An 18,814-nucleotide genomic window follows, 5' to 3' on the forward strand; every position below is an offset into this window, starting at 1 on the left:
CTTTAATCGTTCTAGTTGCCCTTTTCTGCACTTTTCCCAGTGCTATAATATCTTTTTTGAGGTGTGGTGACCACAATTGTACACAGTATTCCAAATGAGGCTGTACCATTGATTTATACAGGGGCATTAGGATACTAGCTGATTTGTTTTCAATTCCCTTCCTAATAACCCCCAGCATAGCATTGGCCTTTTTTATTGCCGTCACACACTATATCAACATTTTCAGTGAGTTATTCACCACGACTCCAAGATCTCTCTCTTGGTCGGTCTCCGCCAGTTAGGACCCAATCATTGTGCATTTATATTTGGGATTTTTGGCCCCAATGTGCATTACTTTGCACTTGGCCACGTTGAAGCTCATTGGCCACGTTCATGCCCACTCGCCCAGCCTCGACAGATCCCTTTGGAGTGCCTCTGCATTGCAGAGGAAAAGGTTCCCTTGCCCCTTGCCCGCTACACCACAACTGTCTCCCTACATGGTTCTACTTCTCTCTTTACCTTGGAAACCCACATACAACCTCAGCTGTCCCCTGGTTTAACCCCTCACAAGAGATGTGGGGTAATGATTGATTCTTTTGTGGAAAATGTCTTTTTAGAGACTCGTCGTTTCATAAAATTAGTAACAAGGAATGAATGCTGTTGCTAATATGGTAGCAGGCTAGGTGGGTAGTGTCAACGTTTTTCAGATAATCAGGGGTCATTTTGTAGAAAAATAGCTGGAGGAACTCATTAGCATAACTCATCAGCATATGCCACACCCCTTGACAGCACCGGAAACGTTTCATTAGCATAACTGATTTGCATATGCCACACTCCCTGGCATGACCTATCCTGGCTATTTTGGACCCAATCCTGGCCATCGAGGGCCGAAATTGGGCCCAAAATGGCAAAAAGGGGCTGAAAATGGCCAAACGGGGGCCCAAAATGGTCAGGATCGGGGTGCTGCTGAGCAGGAGAGCGATCCACCACCCATCAGAGGCCCAATCCGGGCCGTTTCAACCCCAATCCAGGACAAAACGGGCCCAGAATGGCTGAGAGTCAGGTGGGTGGGGCCACCTGACATGTGACCTCTTTGGGGAACTAACCCCACCTGACATGTGACCTCTTGGGGAACTAACAAGTAACATAAGCAGAGGTATGCAACTTCTGGAAATTTAGAAGCAACTGAAAAAATCCCCCCTCCCCGCAAAAATGATTGGGGGCGGGGGGGGGAACTGAAGTACCATCTATGCAATGCTTCCTTACCAAGCCTAAACTTATTTAAGGCTAAGGCAGAAGAAACTGAAGCTGAATCCAGACAAGACAGAGGTGAGGCGGGCTGGGAAGGCTGATGTTCTAAAGAGACTGAATCTACTTGCCCTAGATGGAGTGAAGTTGGGTCTCTCAGAGCAGGTCAGGAGCTCGGGGCTGCTCACAGACCCTGCCTTGCTCTCTGAAAAGCAGACTGACATGGCGGCTAGGAGTGCTTTTTATTGCTACCTAGATCTAGCCAACCCGGCCACGCTGATCCATGCTTCTGCAATCTCCTGGTTGGATTACTGCAACATGCTCTACGTGGGGCTGCCCCTGAAGGACACCCCGAAAACTACAATTGGTCCAGCACAAATGGCAGTTCTTTCCCCATAAGGAGGCCACCCCCAATGCAAGATGCTCGAAAGCGAGGGTGGGCTTCTGAGAAGGGGCTTCCCACAAGCCACCACCCCTCCCCCATGATCATTACCGTATGTTATTCTTAAGCCTCTTGGTACAGTGCGGGCACCGGAAGGACGTCGGCACCTTGGGGAAATTCAGCAGCTGGCTGGCTTTGCCGCTGTCCCTGCCGTAGTAGAAGTCGTCCACCAGCATGATCAGCTTGCTCTGAGACACGTCCCCCGTGCCGTCGGTTTGTTCGGAGACTTTGGCCAGCGGGGAGAGCGCGGGGATGGGGGTGGAGGAAGGCGGAGAGGCAACGGCAGCGTTCTTCTCCGGGGAGGAGGGCTTGGGGGATTGGATATTTGGTTCAGACTCTGAGGGCTTCCCTTTCTTGAGGAATTCCACCATTTCAGGGCAGCAGTACTGGAGGGAGGAAGAATGAGGATCGTGAATTTTGCTCCCCCAAAGGGTGGGAACTTTTATGGAGTAGCTGTGCAGACGGCTGCCCTCCTCTGCATGCCCTTGTGTTCCCTTTTTGACCCTCAGTTTTAAAAAAAGGGGGGAGTCTGCACTGTATCGTTACACCGAAGGCAGGTTTTTAGGCATACAAATAGGAAAGGGAGAAATGAGGCAGGGGTTGATACAAAGCCCCCCATTACCTTCAAAGCAGGGGATGGGTGGTCATGCTGCAGACAGGGCCCCCCGATCTGGCTTCCTCACATGCGCGTGCTCCCCGGAGGCCCCAATTATGTCACTTCCGGTTTTCAACTGGAAGTGGTGTCCTTGGGGCCTCCAGAGTGTGCACACACAATGTTTCACTGCATGCTCTGGGCCCCCAGCCTGCCTTCCCCTTCCTTTCCCCTCTACCAGCCAGGTGAGCAGGGTTAAGGGTTCAAGGTGGGGATGGGGGGATCCCCCCCGCCCCACACCAAGGGGCTGGCATCTGGGGATCATGGGACCTGCATGGACTACAGCCGTGTAAGACAGGAGTTAAAGGAAGGAGGGGGTTGAGGTGAGAGTATGTGAGAAAGCTGGCTGGATCCAACCCGACAGGTATGATCCCATGAATCTGCTCGACCAATAGTAATGCCTTCCCCACCTGGTTACAGGTAGCCTTCCCCTAATGAAAGAGACTAGACCCCAGTGTGTGCAAAGTGCTTCCAACTCCGTGATATAAACTGTAAGTATTATGGCTACATACACAAGGCCCTTTCTTTCACCTCTAATAAAGATGCTGAATGTAAGGATTATCGAGCTGGAGCAGGCCACGGCCCCATCAAGGCCAACATTCCTTGCTGAGTAGCAGCCAGTTAAAACCCTTCAGGAAGCTTATAAACCGGGCATGAAGGGGGCAACCCATCCCTGTGGGCAGATGTCCTTCCTCTAAATGGAGGCTCTATTGTCATGGCTATTAGCTGCGGACAGAACTGTTTCTCCTCCCCTGTGAATCTGTCTCCCTCTTTTAAAAAAAGCCCCTGGCCATAAAACCATCTGTTTGACCCCAGTTCTTTGGGAGAAAGGCAGGCTTAAGAGCGGTTTTGAATGCATGCAAATAAACAAAACTGAGGGGAAGGGGGGCAACGAGTTCACACGCACACCAAGAGTAAACCTTCTGGCAACCTTCATTCAGACACATTTCCACTCTCCGAAGCGAAGTTGTCCTCTCAAAGGGGTTTACTTACGCACATATGGCCTCTTAAAGCTTCAATAACTCTAAACTGGGCACTGCACCTTGGACACACTTTCTTTCCACCATCTTGCAAATCAAAGGCGGGGATCGGCGAAGAACTGACTGTAGCGCAGAAAGAAAGAGGAGAGAGAATAAAGTGGAACCAGGAACCCTTTCAAACCCTCTTTTTTGGCTCAGACTTTTTTTTTGGGGGGGCTAACCTCCAAAAAGGGATTTTTAAAAATGGACCTTTTTCGCACTTTTGGTCAAGCAGATTGGATCCTGCTCCATATGCCACCATCGCATGAGACTGGAAGAGCAGCAGCTAGGAGCTGGGACTTGTCCACCCTCATGCTGAGATGCTCCCTCAGGGAGGCAAGGGATTTTTCGGCCTCACACATCTCTTGCAACAGTTGCAAGCAGTGGGTTGCGGGCCGGGGGAAGTAGTGGTGGATGCTACACTGGGGGACCCTGATCTAGACACCAAGGGTAATCTTGCCCATTGTGGCTTCTGTCCTTGCAGCACGGGAGCTCAGTACACCTCAAACGCTGCGGGAGGGAAGGGTCAGAAACTGGGCGGGGAGCAGGCCTCCCTTTGAGAAGTTGCAGGACGCCATAAAAAAAACCCGCCAGAAACAAAAACACAAGTTGCAACCAATCAAAATGTGTCACATTTCTCTCTGATCTCGCACAAACAGCTGGCACCCACAAATTTGGGATGGGAGACCTCTGAATGCCATTGCTAGGAGGCAACATCTGGGGAAGGCCTTGGCCCTTAAGCCCTCCCGGTAACTGTGTGAGAGAGGACACTTGACTAGATGGGCTACTGGTCTGATGCCCTTCCACTAACTGGGGCACTCGCCCAGCGCCCTAAAGTGACTCGAGAAAGATGGTGAATCTTACCAGAAGGAACAACCCACTCACAACTGGAGAACACGTTTGCTGTTGGTCAACATGTCCGTTCTCCCTTTCCCCACGCAACGGATAATGAACAGAAGGAGAGGGTGTGTTGCTACGACTGGGGACGGGCCTAGCCCCGGCAGAACGTACCTTTCAGGGAGGAGGAGGAGGATTCGGAAACGCTCCCTCTCTGGGAGCCATGGGCAGGGCTGTTGTTGGAGACGGTGATGGGTCCTGAGCTTTGGCCTAGCGAAGGGACTGTATTCAACGTGTTCACCAGCTTTGCAACCTCGTTGTTGTTCTCGCCTGTCACTCCGGGCCTTTTCACCGTCACGAAGCTGGCAATGCTCACTGTCAAAAGGAAAGGGGTTTTTTTTCATTCTCAAGAGGAAGGGGAAGATGCTGGAGCAGACATTTTATTAGGAGAAACCCAAGTCATGCCAAAACACCCCATAGGGTGCTACTGTAGCCGTAAAGACATCTCCCCTCTTTAGAAATGCCACACTGCGCTATAAGGTGTTCTGCACCCAAGTTAAAAAAAATGGGAGGGGGGGGGTCACATTCACATTCATTGGGCTGGTTCGTTTTTTTGGTTCGTATTCAGGTTCGTGCCCGTCTCTAGTCACAACGTGAAGGCGATAGTGAAGGTGGTCACATAGTTTTATGTCCTATACCAACACAGACATCCTGGCTAAATCTGCGTTTGTTTCCATAGCAACATTCTTGTGTGCTTGTGGGAGGGGCCATAGCAGCAGCACAGCATCCGCTTTGCACGCTCAAGGTCCCAAGCGCCTCCAGTTGCTTAAATAGCAGAGTCCAATAGCACCTTTATGACTAACCAACTTTATTGCAGCACAAGCTTTCGAGAACCACAGCTCTCTTTGTCAGATGCATCTGACAAAGAGAGCTGTGGTTCTCGAAAGCTTATGCTGCAATAAAGTTGGTTAGTCATAAAGGTGCTACTGGACTCTACTAGTTTGCTACTGCAGACTAACCAGGCTAACTGGATCAGTTGCTTCAAGGACCAGATCATAGGCAATGGGAAAGAACTTTCTGTGGGACCCTGGCGAGCTGCTGCTTGTCAGACACGCAACTGACCCTGGAAGACCCAGGGGTCTGACTCAGCAGGAAGCAGCCTCGTGTGTTGACCACCAAGAATCCCAGCCAGAACCAAAGCACCAAAAACTAGCATTTGCCGAGGGAAATCAGGGTACGATTGTTAGTCAGCAAGCTTAATCTTGGGTTTCCCAAACTAACCATACTTTCATTTTACATCTGAACTGAGCCTGTGGAAGGGCTGTGTCTCAGCCTGCTCTCTCAACCTGAAGTACGCCTGCTACCTTGCAAGTCTACAAGACAGAGGCGAATGGAACAACATCATGCATTTCTCTGGGATGGGGGGGACTCGAAAGACGACGAGGACCAAATGAGAATATATTTTTCTTTCTTTCTTGATTTTCCTCCCGTGGGAAGTCTTACCTAATTTGGGGTTAGTAGCTTGAGTGGACTGCCCTGGCTGCTGTACAGTTAACTGTCCCAGTGTTGCTGGCTGCGCTGAAGTAGCAGTGGTGGAGGTGCTGGGAGAGGACTTACTTTGCGGCTGCGCCTGGGTCTGCGGGACCGTGCTCCGGATGGTAAGAGTGGCAGGAATGACGGTAGTGAAAGTGTTGGAGGACGGTCGGACCGGCATGGTCGGACCTGGTCTCACCTGGGCCATTTGGGAGAAGACCTGAGGGACGCCGACGGCGGGTTTCACAAACTGGGTACCTGGAGCTTTGGGGAAAAACAAAGAAGGGCGGGTCAGATCCTAACCTTTCACTGAAAAGGCTGTTCTGGTTCTAAGGACATCTTCCTCGGAGCATTTTGACAAAACACAAGTCTTGTGGCACTTTAGAGACTCTCACTGAAATCCTAAGTAGAGTTACTCCAGTCTACATCCGCTGAGTAACACTACTTACGATTGCACTGTAGCAGGCTTTTATTTTAGCATAATCCCCTTTGAGGGCTCTAACCCATCAACGTTTGTGCAACCCAAAAAAATTAGACTTGTACATGCCTGCAGAAGGCAGTTTGGTGTAGTGGTTAAGAGCAGCAGGACTCTAATCTGGAGAGCCAGGTTGGATTCCCCACTCCTCCACTTGAAGCCAGCTGAGTGGCCTTGGTTCAGTCACAGCTCTCTCGGAGCTCTCTCAGCCCCACCTACCTCACAGGGTGTTTTGTTGTGGGGATAATAATGACATACTTTGTAAACCGCTCTGAGTGGGGGTTAAGTCATCCTGAAGGGCAGTATATAAATCGAATGTTGTTGTTGTTGTTGTTGTTTTAATGCAGCAGAAGGCGCTGGTTAATTTGTCAGACAAGGTGTGTCAGACACGTCAAGGAAAATATAAGAAAGTAAACCATTTTTGCAATTTCAGAAAGGTAGCCATGTTGGTCTGCAATAGTACAGCAAGATTCGAGTCCAGTAGTATTTTAAAGACCAACAAGATTTCCAGATTATAAGCTTTCGAGAGTCAAAGCTCCCTTTCAAAAGTCAAGTTCTTTTAAATTAAGACTTAAATTCGGCATCGATCCAACAGTGTTAAATTTCTTCAGCGTGCAAACTTCTTCTCTGGCTATCATTTTCTGTCCCCACCCCCGCCAAATATCGATACAGCCCCCTCCAACATCCCGAATGCATCCCTCGCTCAGTTTGTAAACTGGAAAATTCTGGGGACAGAAATGCCAGATGTTAGTTCAGAGGGGGGGCCCTTTTTATGGTTATTATTCGCATCTTCACACCTTGCTTTCACCCCACTTCACTGTTTCCATTTCTGCCTTACCTGGGACGAGAGTAATGGGCCTCACCGTCTGACCCTGCTGTACATTCAGGACAATTCCCACCTGATTCATTGTGTTTTGCACAGGCCGGACGTTCCGCACAGGGAAGCCCTGCATCGGACAAGCAAAAGAAGCAGCTTTACTAGGTTTATTTCGACAAACAGATAACCAAGGTCTCACGTAGGCCATAATTCTACGGGAACACAAAAAGCAGGACCGGAAACATAATCTGGCTTCCTAAGAACACGAGGTTTCATCTGTTAAAAATGAAAATTTCTTTATTCGGGGGCAGCCCTAGCTGGCTGTGGCGAAGAAGAAGTAGAAACTTTTGCAACGGTCCCACCCAGTTGCCTATTGGTGATTCTAACTTGCTAAAGATGCCTATTAACAAAAGCCCTGTCTGGCTGACTCATATCCATGTAAGACTGGCACACGGCTGCCTGGCAGAGCACAGGAGAACTCGGGAAGGCCTCCTCACCTGGGTTGTGATGAAGATGGGTTGACTGGTCACTGGGGCACTGGTGACGTGGTTGGCATTCTGCATGACCTGCACAGGCCGGAGGACCGGCTGGGTGACCACGGTGCTTAGGCCAGAGGCCGGGTTCTGCGTGAGGATCAGCGGCTGTCCCCCTTGCTGGACTATAGGCGTGCCGGCTGCAGGGGGAGAAAGGAGAGAGAGGAGAGCAGAGCAAAACAAAGCGGGATTACCTTCTGCCATTTCGACCACAAGGAAAAGCCGTCAGCCCCGCAGGTAGAACTTGTTACAAACGACACACAGTTTTACCTATCGCCACTCCAAAGCATCATCCTTCTCACTCGTACCTTGCTAAAACAAAGGACCGAATCAAGGAAATCTTCCTAACTGATGCCTTTGGGGGTTGGAAAAGACCACCACCCTGTTGCACCGATACAGATAAAAGCACAGGACAATAATCAATACTGAGCAATACTCGGCCATGTACTTGTATTCTAGATGAACTTCCAAACTTTGCATGAACCGTCTGTGTGTTTTTTTCCTGAGTGTTAGGAAAATCTAACAGGTGTGCTTTAATATTTTGACAGTTAATTAAAGTTGCAGACTCTATCAAGATTAATGTTCCTCTATCAGAGATTCAACCAATAGTGATCTCTCAACTTAACTTTTTCTGACATTTCTTAAAGATTTATAGTTTTGTTTTGCAAGTTTGAGTATAACGTCATTTTTTACTAATTGGAAGGTTATACAATAGAAACTATGAATATTCAATTAAGCATCAGACCAATTATCGTTTGTTTGTGCGATCACGTGAACAGATCTTAGATATTTGCATATGATGACTTATAAAAATGCAAATTCAGATAGAATGGCAGAGCTCTGATGGAAGAAATCTCTTGAGAGGATTTAGGTGAGACTTTATCTTTACCTATGCATTTCATAGAAACTTTGATCATGTTAAACTTAGAATGTATTAGGAAATGTTAGCAAACTATTTCTTTTTGTCTTTCTGTGTTCTGTTTTTATAGGATTTATATTAATAACCATTTATATTCTAATTGGTTCATGAAAAAACTAGGGTGTATTTTCAATAAAGTGAAATAAACTCTAGACAGATGTTTGTGTGTTTGATAAGGAGCTGCAAAGCAGTATCGAACGCTATATAAAATCTCTCTCTCTCTCTCTCTCTCTCTCTCACACACACACACACACACACACACACACACAGAGAGAGAGAGAGAGAGAGAGAGAGGCTTCAGTGCCCTGGAGTGGCTCTCTCTCTTGCTTGCTCTCTAGCAAGATCAGAATTATTTATACAAAATAGGCAGATTGGCCAAATACATAAGGGAAAGCACGTGAGCCTGGTTAATCCACATTATTAATACAGGTTACACAATTCAGCTTTATTTGGAACACTACTGCAGGATTTTAACTTTTAGCACAGAGCAGCCCCCCCCCCCCATACTGCCTATGGATGTCGAGAGCGTTCTAAAGGCTGCTACTTATTACGTGAATCTCAAAGTCTTTCTCCTTACTGCTGTTGTTTGCAAAGAGCGTAACAAGTGTCTTCTTCGTCCCATCGCTGTTGACCGGCCCGCTGCTGCTGACAGGCGTGGGCGTGGAGAGGTTACCGCCGATGGACGCGTGGGCAACGATCGGCATGGGAGTGGCGACTGGTTGCACACTCACTGAAACTGCCGGGAAGGAAATTCAGGATACTTAACAGCTCAAGTCACGTCATCAAGTGGTCTACTTCAACAGAGTTTTGTTGGCCTCACGACAGCAAAAACAGTTTGATCATTATGCCTGTGCCCTCTTTAGTGTGTATGGTGGTGGACAGGTTTGTATGTTTTAATAGTAAAGAGTCCAGTAGCACCTTTAGGACGAACCAACTTATTTGTAGCATAAGCTTTTGAGAACCACAGGTCTCTTCGTCGGATGCATCTGATGAAGAGAGCTGTGGTTCTCAAAAGCTTATGCTACAAATAAGTTGGTTCGTCCTAAAGGTGCTACTGGACTCTACTATTTTGCAACTACAGACTAACACGGCTAACTCCTCTGGAGCTATGTTTTAATACTCTTCTCTGAAATGCTCCCTAGGAAAGACAGGGCAGGATGGCTGTTTTTCTATGGGATGTTGGCTGGGGCGTGCCGAAGAAAATATATTCAATCGTGCATCCACCTCATCCTGCAACCTCAAATGGTACATTCCCAAAAATGTTTCGCCACTTAAACTGAAAGTGGTCATTAAATAACTCTTTGGCTACAGTTGCACAATACTTGACATTGCACTAACGCTGTGCAACAGCAATAGTTCACAACAGGGTTTTCCAATGTGGACAAGATGATCCCATTGCAAAAGAGGGCTACAGCACCAGAACAGCGCACTATCCAAGGAGGTGTGGATGCAGCCCAACTCTACATAATAACAGGTCACACAGTCAGCCCCAGAAGAGCAGTATGTGCGATGCTGCCTTGGGACTGGAGGTCAGTGGACAAAGTACAGCTGAATCCAGACAAGATGGGAGCCATTGTGGGTCCAGCCCACTTTTCAAGCAAATTCCTCCAAATCTGCAGGAGACCTACTCCTTCCGTGGGTCAATAATGACTCGGTGCTTGCACAGGGGACTTACCTTTACCTTTACTACTCCTTTCTATCCACTAAAAACTCCTACAGTTTCAGGAAGTTTGGGTCCCAAGGTCCAATCCTAAGGAGCCCCTGAACTAGCTGCCCCCCCAAGCCACTCTCCATTGTTTCCTATGAAGCAAACATTTCCAAGGCTTTCCAGGCACAGAGACGCCTTCAACAAAGGCAACTCCTGGACAAAGCCCAGTCACAATGCAAGTCCCACTCGCGTGCAAGCTGAATCGACAAAGCCCAACAGAACCAAACTACAGCAAGGGAACTTATGTCAAACCAGTTTGGTGTAGTGGTTAGGAGCGCGGGACTCCAATCTGGAGAGCCGGGTTTGATTCCTCACTCCTCTGCTTGAAGCCAGCTGGGTGACCTTGAGTCGGTCACAGCTTCTCAGAGCTCTCTCAGCCCCACCCACCTCACAGGGTGGTTGTTGTTGTGGGGATAATAATGACATACTTTGTAAACCACTCTGAGTGGGTGTTAAGTCATCCTGAAGGGCGATACATAAATCAAATGTTATTATAATATTATTATTCAATCAGAGAATCCCTATGCCAAACCAGAGAAACCCTATGCCAAACCAGAGAATCCCTATGCCAAACCAGAGAATAACAGTCTCAAAACAGAGAACCCCAATGTCAAACTAGAGCCCAAGCTGAAGCAGAGGGTGAGGCTCACCAGAACCGCAACGTATAAAAGGCAGCCAGTGGTGCCTTGAAGGGCCCTTTTGGAGCTCGGGCGGGGGTGGAGGGGCGGGATGGGTGAAAATCCACTCTGCCTGCTGCCACCTCCCCTGCCCCACCAGCCTCATGCCACTCTGCTCCTGCCCACCAGCTCTCCTGCAGTTGCCCACAACCAAATAAACCAGCCCAGCTCTGCAAGATACTCCATTAGTTACTGATCAGTTACCAAGTTCCATTCAAGGTTCTAGCTATCACCTACGAAGTGCTTAATGGCGTTTAACCTGCAAGACTGCGTCTCTTGCTATGATTCAAGTATTTTTATCCAATTATTATCATATTTGTAATCCACCTTGACTCCCATTGAGAAAGGCAGACCGTAAATGAAGCTAATTATCACCATAATTGTTTATATAGTATTTTTAGAATTATGCTCTTCTATGCCTCGGCTTTTTTAAGGGCTTGTTTTTATGTATGTTCACTACTGAGCATTTTTATACTGTTGTCTTAATGTATTGCTTTTACCCTGTGAACTCCTTCAATGTTATGTCTGGAGACCCCAGCCATGCTGCTATTCTATATACCGATACAATTCTTGTGTGTACAGAGCAGCTCTCGTGCGCCATCTGAAGTGATCCAGCCCAGACACAAACTGACCAACCATGTCAGCTGTGAAAATGAGACCTGAGTCTCTTCCTCTAGAAAGCAGATCTCACATGTTCAGCTAAACCAAGGCAATTCTTGATAATAGCCAGAAGGCAGAGAAGAAGCAAACTGGAACAGCCAGACAAGAAGACAAGCTATTAAACGTGCCAATCTGCTACACCCACAAGGATATTAATAGCTAGGAAGGGATGACTTTTCTTACATGCCAGACTTAAGAACAAGCACACAGACATTTTTCTACAACTTGTCCAAGTTGCCTTCTAGCCTTTAGTTTTGGCAAATTGCAATATAGAAAGGATGTGGTTATAAAGAAATTTTTAAGCAGGTTTAAGTATCGTACGCTCCCTTCCTTCCTTCATCATAGTTAGCCGCTACATCTGAACGTTAACGATGGTTAGGACTACGTATATGCCACAAACGTCGACCCAGTATGAAACAACAGTGAAAAAGGCAAACTCCATGCTAAAGATTATTAGGACAGGAACAGAAAAATAAAACAGTCAATATTGTAATGCCCTTGTATATGGATAGGGCGTGGCCTCATTTGGAATACCGTGTGCCGTTCTGGTTACCGTATGTCAAAAAAAGATACTGCAGAGCTGGAAAGCAGAGCAACTGAGATGATGAGAGGAAAAGCTGGAGAATTCGGGACTTTTCCATCTAGAAAATTAGTGGTTAGAGGAAGATTTTTCTCCCTCTCCTAAAACTCTAGAACACAGGGGCAAACAATGAAGTTGCTGGGAAATAGATTCAGAACAGGGAAAAGGAAATACTTCTTCACTCGAAGAGTAATTAAATTGTGGAATTCACTGACAGCGGAGGTAGTAATAGCGACAAGTATAGATGGCATTAAAAGGGGGAATTAGACAGATTCATGGAGGCCTGGTCCATCAACGGCTACTAGCCATCGTGACGCCAAGTAAAACCTTCACTGTCAGAGGCCACAAACCTCAGAATACCACTTCTGGGGGACAACCTCAACCTCTCTGCCCTTTTCTTTGGCGCTCCAGGGCAACTGGTTTACCATGTGGGATACAGGATGATGGACTAAATGGACCATAGGTCTGATCAAGCAGAGCTCTTTTTAGGTTCTTATCCCTTCCAGTCTTCTTCTTTTCGTGTTGAGCCTATCCAACGCAAGCCATTCGGGCAGAAACAGTTTGTATAGCGCAGCCCTTGGTAGTATTTTAAGCACTAAATAAATAATATACATAGATGTAATACAATCCTGTCCTAACTCAGTGTGACCAACAAAAAGAGCCTGGGTGTGTTTTCATTTATTTATTTATTTAACAATCTATCAAAATCCTATTACTTCTAGAACACGGGAGTCTTTCAATGCAATTTCAGTCCAATCTAAGAGGGCTGAGTTTCTTTTTTGATAAAATCAAAGGGAAAGGGCTCTCGCCATTAGGACTGCTTCACCCTTGCAAAAGATTCTTACGCGGAAGGCACTTCCAAAAATCCATGTAGCCATGGGCAGTGAGGAGTGGGGGGCGGGGGGGGGGGGATTGACAGCAAGAATATGCTGCATTTTCTCCCGTACAGGAGTCAAAGTGAAATCAAGATGGGTAGCCGTGTTAGTCTGTCTGTAGCAGTAGAAAAGAGCAAGAGTCCAGTAGCACCTATAAGACTAACAAAATGGGTGGTAGGGTACGAGCTTTCGTGAGTCACAGCTCACTTCTTCAGATATCAGTGACTCAGGAAAGCTCATACACCGCTGCAAATTTTGTTAGTCTTATAGGTGCTACTGGGCTCTTGCTCTTTCCTAGGATTCAAAGTGGTTCACGATCTCACTGAAATGACTCAAGTACATACAAACCAGTCGTCCGTTACCAAAAAAGTTTTTACAAAACCACAAATGCATTCCATCCCTTCAGATCACATGCCTGTTTGAAAAGCACCCTCTTACATCACTTCCTGAATCCAAGCATGGAGGCCGATCGTCCAGCCTCCCAGAGACCACTGCACAGCCGCAGGGCTGTTATTGTTATTGTGCCCGGGATAAAACTGTTCTAACACCTGGATATGAAGAAGGCCTTACTGAATGGAACAAATTTGATTCATGAGTCGGTATAGGGAGAGGCCTACACCATCTCACCCAAACTGAAGGAGGAGGCAGGACCCAGTTAGGAAGAACTGGCCTAGCTCTTCCTGAAACCTCAACGATCGCTAGAAAGGAGCGATGCGGATTCTTCCATCCGGTTCCTGGCCCATCAAGACTTGATGGGCTTTGAGCTAAGCGTGTGTGCGTGCGTATACTATAAAAGCTATCCTGAATGAACTACAAAGCCACAAGGGACTTCCACCCCGCTTGAAAACCTCTATTCAAAAGTAATGCAAACGCCAATAAGTATTTTAAGCGTTTGGAAAACGAACGCAACAGTATGTCTGAAATCCACAGGCAGCTTGGTTTTTACTAGGTACAGATGACGCAACCGGCTCTGTTTTCTACCAGCATGAAATGCTAAGCAACAGAGTCTAACACTTGACATTTCAAAGAAAAATAAATACACAGATTATTTACCGGTAGCGGTTTTGTCGACTGAATTGTAATCTTCCACCACCGAGTCCTCAATCACATCGCTGATTTTCTGCCACGGTTCTAACTCCTCTTCCTCACATTCCATAAAGAGGTCTGTGTCCGCCATCCTGAAAATAAGAAGATAGCCTCATTAATCTAAGGATCAGGCATGTGCCTGTAACACAGTAATTTTCAAACTTTCCACCCTTGGGGATCCCTTCTCCCCACCCATCTGTCTTCCAAGAATTCTCCCCTCCCTATACATTCTTTTACAACTAACCAACTTTATTGTAGCACAAGCTTTCGAGAACCACAGCTCTCTTCGTCAGATGCACAGACAGCTTTCGAGAACCACAGCTGCATCTGACGAAGAGAGCTGTGGTTCTCGAAAGCTGACGAGCTGTGGTTTATTGTAGCTTATGCTACAATAAAGTCGGTTGGTCTTAAAGGTGCTACTGGACTTCTTACTATTTTGCGACTACAGACTAACATGGTTAACTCCTCTGGATCTATAAATTCTTTGTGTACCCCAGTGGTACCCTCTTGCCCTTGCTGGGAATCAGCACAGCTACATGTAAAGATATCATTTCGGTATCTTTGGCAGCTGGGAAGCTGTGGCTCAAGATGATAACAACTGCTGCTCTTCTAGACAGATTAGTGCCACACTCAGACAGGCGAACAAAGTTAGTTATTATTATTCCCACAATGCAGCTGGGGAGACAGGACTGAGAGGAGTGTCTTCCCCAAGGCCACCTGCTGAGCTCATGGCAGTAGTGGGAGTCGAACCAGCACACTGCTGACTCGCAACCCAACCACTTAACCACTACGCTACAGCAGCTCTCTAATAGGGGCTTGTTAGCCACTACTGATCTTTTAATTGAGGAAAAATTAAGCTTCCCAGAAATCTCACGGTTCCTTGGTTGAAAATTTGAACCCTAGTAGATTCTAAATTCCAACATATTGGAAAGAGTCCCTTTTACTGGTTTGCTCCATACGGGTGGCAAGAAACCCGTAATCGTAACATTCTTCATATTGCCTGAAACGTCACCATTAAGCCACACTCTGCAACCGAGATCTTGATCCGAAATCTGACTCACTGTCAAGCTACCCCACGAGGAAAGTGAGAATGGTGGGTGGATCTTTGGACACCTAGGGGCTGCTAGCAGAGGATTTCATCGCCTGTAAAATGCTACAATTCCCACAATTTTGTGGGAGAAGCCATGGCAATTACTCCTAGTCTCTAGTGCAGAATGGTTGTATTTCCTGCTCCACTCTTAGATTGGAGATACGAGCCGTTCTCAATTGCTGCACCAACCTTTTGAGATCCCTGACCTAGGAAGCTGGCCGTACAACATTACTGGCTCAGTTCAGACATCGTGGAAAACCACGCAAACTAACTTATGGTTAGAGTACTTGTCTGAATGTGGACCACTTCACACGATGCACAAAACTCAGATGCCCGAGCTTCATCCTGGCTTGTACCTAGTGACAGCCTTGTCAGGCCTCCCTCTTAATCCTAAAGTGGTGTCGATCACAGCCACTTTAGCAGTCAGGTGGATGGGACACGTTCCCTTTTTGTTTGCGAGACCGAAAGCTCTCCCTTTCCCAAAGTCCTCGGCTTTCCAATCTCCGGGTTCGTTCTCCGTCATACCCACGCCCAAGTCATGAATTCCAGACTCAGCTTAAATAAAAGTTACGTTTATTCGCTTAAGGAGAGTCTGCAAAAAGCATAAAGCTCTCTTATGCACGCAACAGACATCAAAATAAGAAAACCTTACTGTTGCTACATAAAATCTGCTAGCTAGGCATCTCGGTTTGGCATCCATCTGTGGCTTATCTCACCCGTCCATTAGAATGCGAGCCCTCTCCCATGCCTGGCTGGTCCGGCATAGAGACATGCAGCTTTCAGCTAAGAAGCCATCTTTCTCAGAACTCAGTCCATCACCCAGCAACTTAAGAGCCAACCAGGGCTGAGGTGTTTTCAGTGAAAATCGAGGGAGTGAACATGGAGCCTCTCCCAAGGTCGAACCTCCGGGGAACTCAGAGGCTGCTCCACAGGCGTTACTAAGCAGCCCAGCCACCACATAGCTGACTAGGCCGGAGCCTGACAACATTTACAACTCTGAACCTGAGTGCTGCCATTTTTACTTTTTTTTTTTTAATTATTGGATGGGTTTACAAACATAAACATAAAAATCATTATCATTATTCACCCCATTGCATTTTCCCCATCCCCCCCTTTTTCTGGTGACTCCCCACAGTTTTCCATACCCAACTTAATCTAAAAGGTATATCATATAAATTCATAAAATCTATAATACTAATGTAATATATATCTATATTATACCTACTATCTACTCTATATTACCTATCTTAGTTAAAAATATAAAGATTACGTAAGTAATAAGTACATATGCTAACTAAGTAAAACAAAATTACATACATATCCCCTGTAAATATACTATACTAATCCCATAACATATAGTAAAATATACCCCTTTTTAAGCTTAAGTAAGTTTCTATCTCCCCTACTTCTCCAAAGACCACAATTTCCCCTTCATGGAGTGCTGCCATTTTTACTAAAACCCTGGCTTTGGGCCGACAACTTCCGGACAAGCCGTACACATTCTTCACTTAACAAGGACGTCTGATGCCTAAGCTGCAATTTTTTTACTGGTTTAAAGTTGGACGCACATTATTACATGCAGAGTGTTTTAATTTTACAGTTAAGGATTTCCGGTCTACAAAAGACACCATCCCATTGGGGTTCTTGGATGAGTCACCAAACGGCAGACCTCTCCTATCTGGAAGGAGGCAATCCCAGAGGACTGACACAGGCAGAGACAAAGTGGGCAGGCTCCATGGTAGGTGCGGGACTCGAGTGATCCTGCACTGAGCATGACTGAATGGATCCAGCCAGACGCAATGCACTCTGTGTGCAGCTGCCCTTGAAATGTGCTCAGAAACTTCAAATGTGGTACAGAATACTGCATCCAGGAGCTAGGGCTGCCAGACCCCCGGTGGGGGCGGGGGATCCCCCGCCCCCACCCTCGTCCCCACCTATCTGGCCAGCGGGGGCACGCACACCTTCAATGTGCGCCCCCCCTGTGGTGCTGCGCACCCCCGCACACAGCAGCTGCCAGGATCAGGCCTGTTTTGGCCTGGATCGGGGCCCCTGTGGAGCGCGGGAGCGTTCCTGCGCTCCACAAGGGCCCACAACAGACCCAATCCACGCCAAAACGGGCCCGATCCACGCCAAAACGGGCACGGATTGGGCCCGTTTTGGCGCGGATCGGGCCTGTTGTGGGCCCCTGCAGAGCGCAGGAACACTCCCATGCTCCACAGGGGTCTTAAACGGGCCTGATCCGCGCCAAAACGGACCTGATCCATGCCAAAATGGGCATAGATTGGGCCCGTTTTGGCATGGATTGGGCCCATTGTGGGCCCCTGCAGAGCGCAGGAACACTCCTGCACTCCGCAGGGGCTCACAACGGGCCCGATCTGCACCCAAACGGGCTGCGTGGTGACGTCACTAAATGACATCATTGCGCTTGCAGGAGCGCGCCCCCCCCCCTCAGGTAAGAGCCAGGCCCCAATCTCCCGCTGGGAGATCGAGGGGGCCTGGCAACCCTACCAGGAGCGCATCATAGGGAACATATTCTTCCAGTCTTGGCCCATTTACACTGATTCCTCATTTGTTTCCAGGCCCAATTCAAGGTGCTCGTGTTGACCTTTAAAGCTCTAAATGGCTTGTGGTCAGCATACCAGAAACAGCACTACTCCCACATGAACCTACCCAACCACTGTGTGATTCTTTTGAAGGCCTGCTTTGGGTCCCTTTGCCTGCTGAGAGCCAGTTTGGTGTAGTGGCTAAGAGCGGCAGGGCTCTAATCTGGAGAGCCGGGTTTGATTCCCCACTCCTCCACTTGAAGCCAGCTGGGTGACCTTGGGGCAGTCACAGCTCTTCCAGAGCTCTCTCAGCCCCACCCACCTCACAGGGTGATTGTTATGGGGATAATAATGATATACTTTGTAAACCGCTTTGAGTGGGCGTTAAGTTGTCCTGAAGAGTGGTATATAAATTAAATATATTATCATCATCATGAGATTGGGTGGGTGGCAAACCAAAAGAGGACATTCTCTGTTGCAACACAAAAACTAATGGAACACTCTCCACAGTGTTACTTATATGTCATGTTTGTTGCAGTCTTTTACCAGCAGGTGAAAACTTTTTTTTGGTTCCTTTGATCTGCCATTCCCTCAATGATCCCTTCCTCCTGAACTATGTTTTAAGCACTGATTATATGCTTTTACCTATGTACTTTAGTTTTGGTTTTAATTGTTTTTATGATGTGTGTCCGGGGCTGGTGGCCCAGCCCCTCCCAGGCTTACCTTCTCAGCAAGCTGGGAGGGACAATGTGTCTTTTACAATACTCTGTGTTAACTGTTAGCCACCCTGGTGCCCTAGATTGAGCAGAAAAGCAGTACATATCCCTTGTTAATAAATAATAACAATGCAAAAAAATTCAACAAAACTCCTTGTGCTGGGCCAAAGCTGATTGGAAGGAGCCAAGAACACTGTGCAGAGATGCCACGGGCAGCCCCCTCTGTTGGTTAGGGAGGTTGGGCCCACTGGAGCCTTCACTGACATTAATGTATTTCTTACAACACACTGGCTGCTCCCTCACTAACAGCCCACTGTTTGGGAAGTACCAGCCTATTCAGACCACATGGGAAAAATGAAACCCTGCCCTCAAGTCATAGTTGGCTTATGGAGACCCCTGGTGGGATTTCCATGGCAAGAGACTAA

The 18,814-nt window shown here is 47.4% G+C and overlaps 1 protein-coding gene across 1 annotated transcript in view; it reads right to left on the reverse strand.

The window, feature by feature from the left end:
* The window catches only part of POGZ (pogo transposable element derived with ZNF domain), a 48,162-nt gene that overhangs the window by 14,045 nt on the left and 15,303 nt on the right, over positions 1 to 18,814 (reverse strand). Inside the window, exons 2-9 of the mRNA XM_054997824.1 lie at positions 14,008 to 14,132; positions 9,032 to 9,190; positions 7,500 to 7,675; positions 7,024 to 7,132; positions 5,795 to 5,974; positions 4,352 to 4,552; positions 3,315 to 3,424; positions 1,721 to 2,055 (exon numbers count right to left, since the gene is read on the reverse strand). Coding sequence (XP_054853799.1) covers positions 1,721 to 2,055; positions 3,315 to 3,424; positions 4,352 to 4,552; positions 5,795 to 5,974; positions 7,024 to 7,132; positions 7,500 to 7,675; positions 9,032 to 9,190; positions 14,008 to 14,131 — 1,394 coding nt within the window. The 5' untranslated portion in view covers position 14,132. The remainder of the gene's footprint in view (positions 1 to 1,720; positions 2,056 to 3,314; positions 3,425 to 4,351; positions 4,553 to 5,794; positions 5,975 to 7,023; positions 7,133 to 7,499; positions 7,676 to 9,031; positions 9,191 to 14,007; positions 14,133 to 18,814) is intronic.

Source organism: Eublepharis macularius, chromosome 1 (genome assembly GCF_028583425.1).
Source record: "Eublepharis macularius isolate TG4126 chromosome 1, MPM_Emac_v1.0, whole genome shotgun sequence".
NCBI classification, from domain to species: Eukaryota; Metazoa; Chordata; class Lepidosauria; order Squamata; family Eublepharidae; genus Eublepharis; species Eublepharis macularius.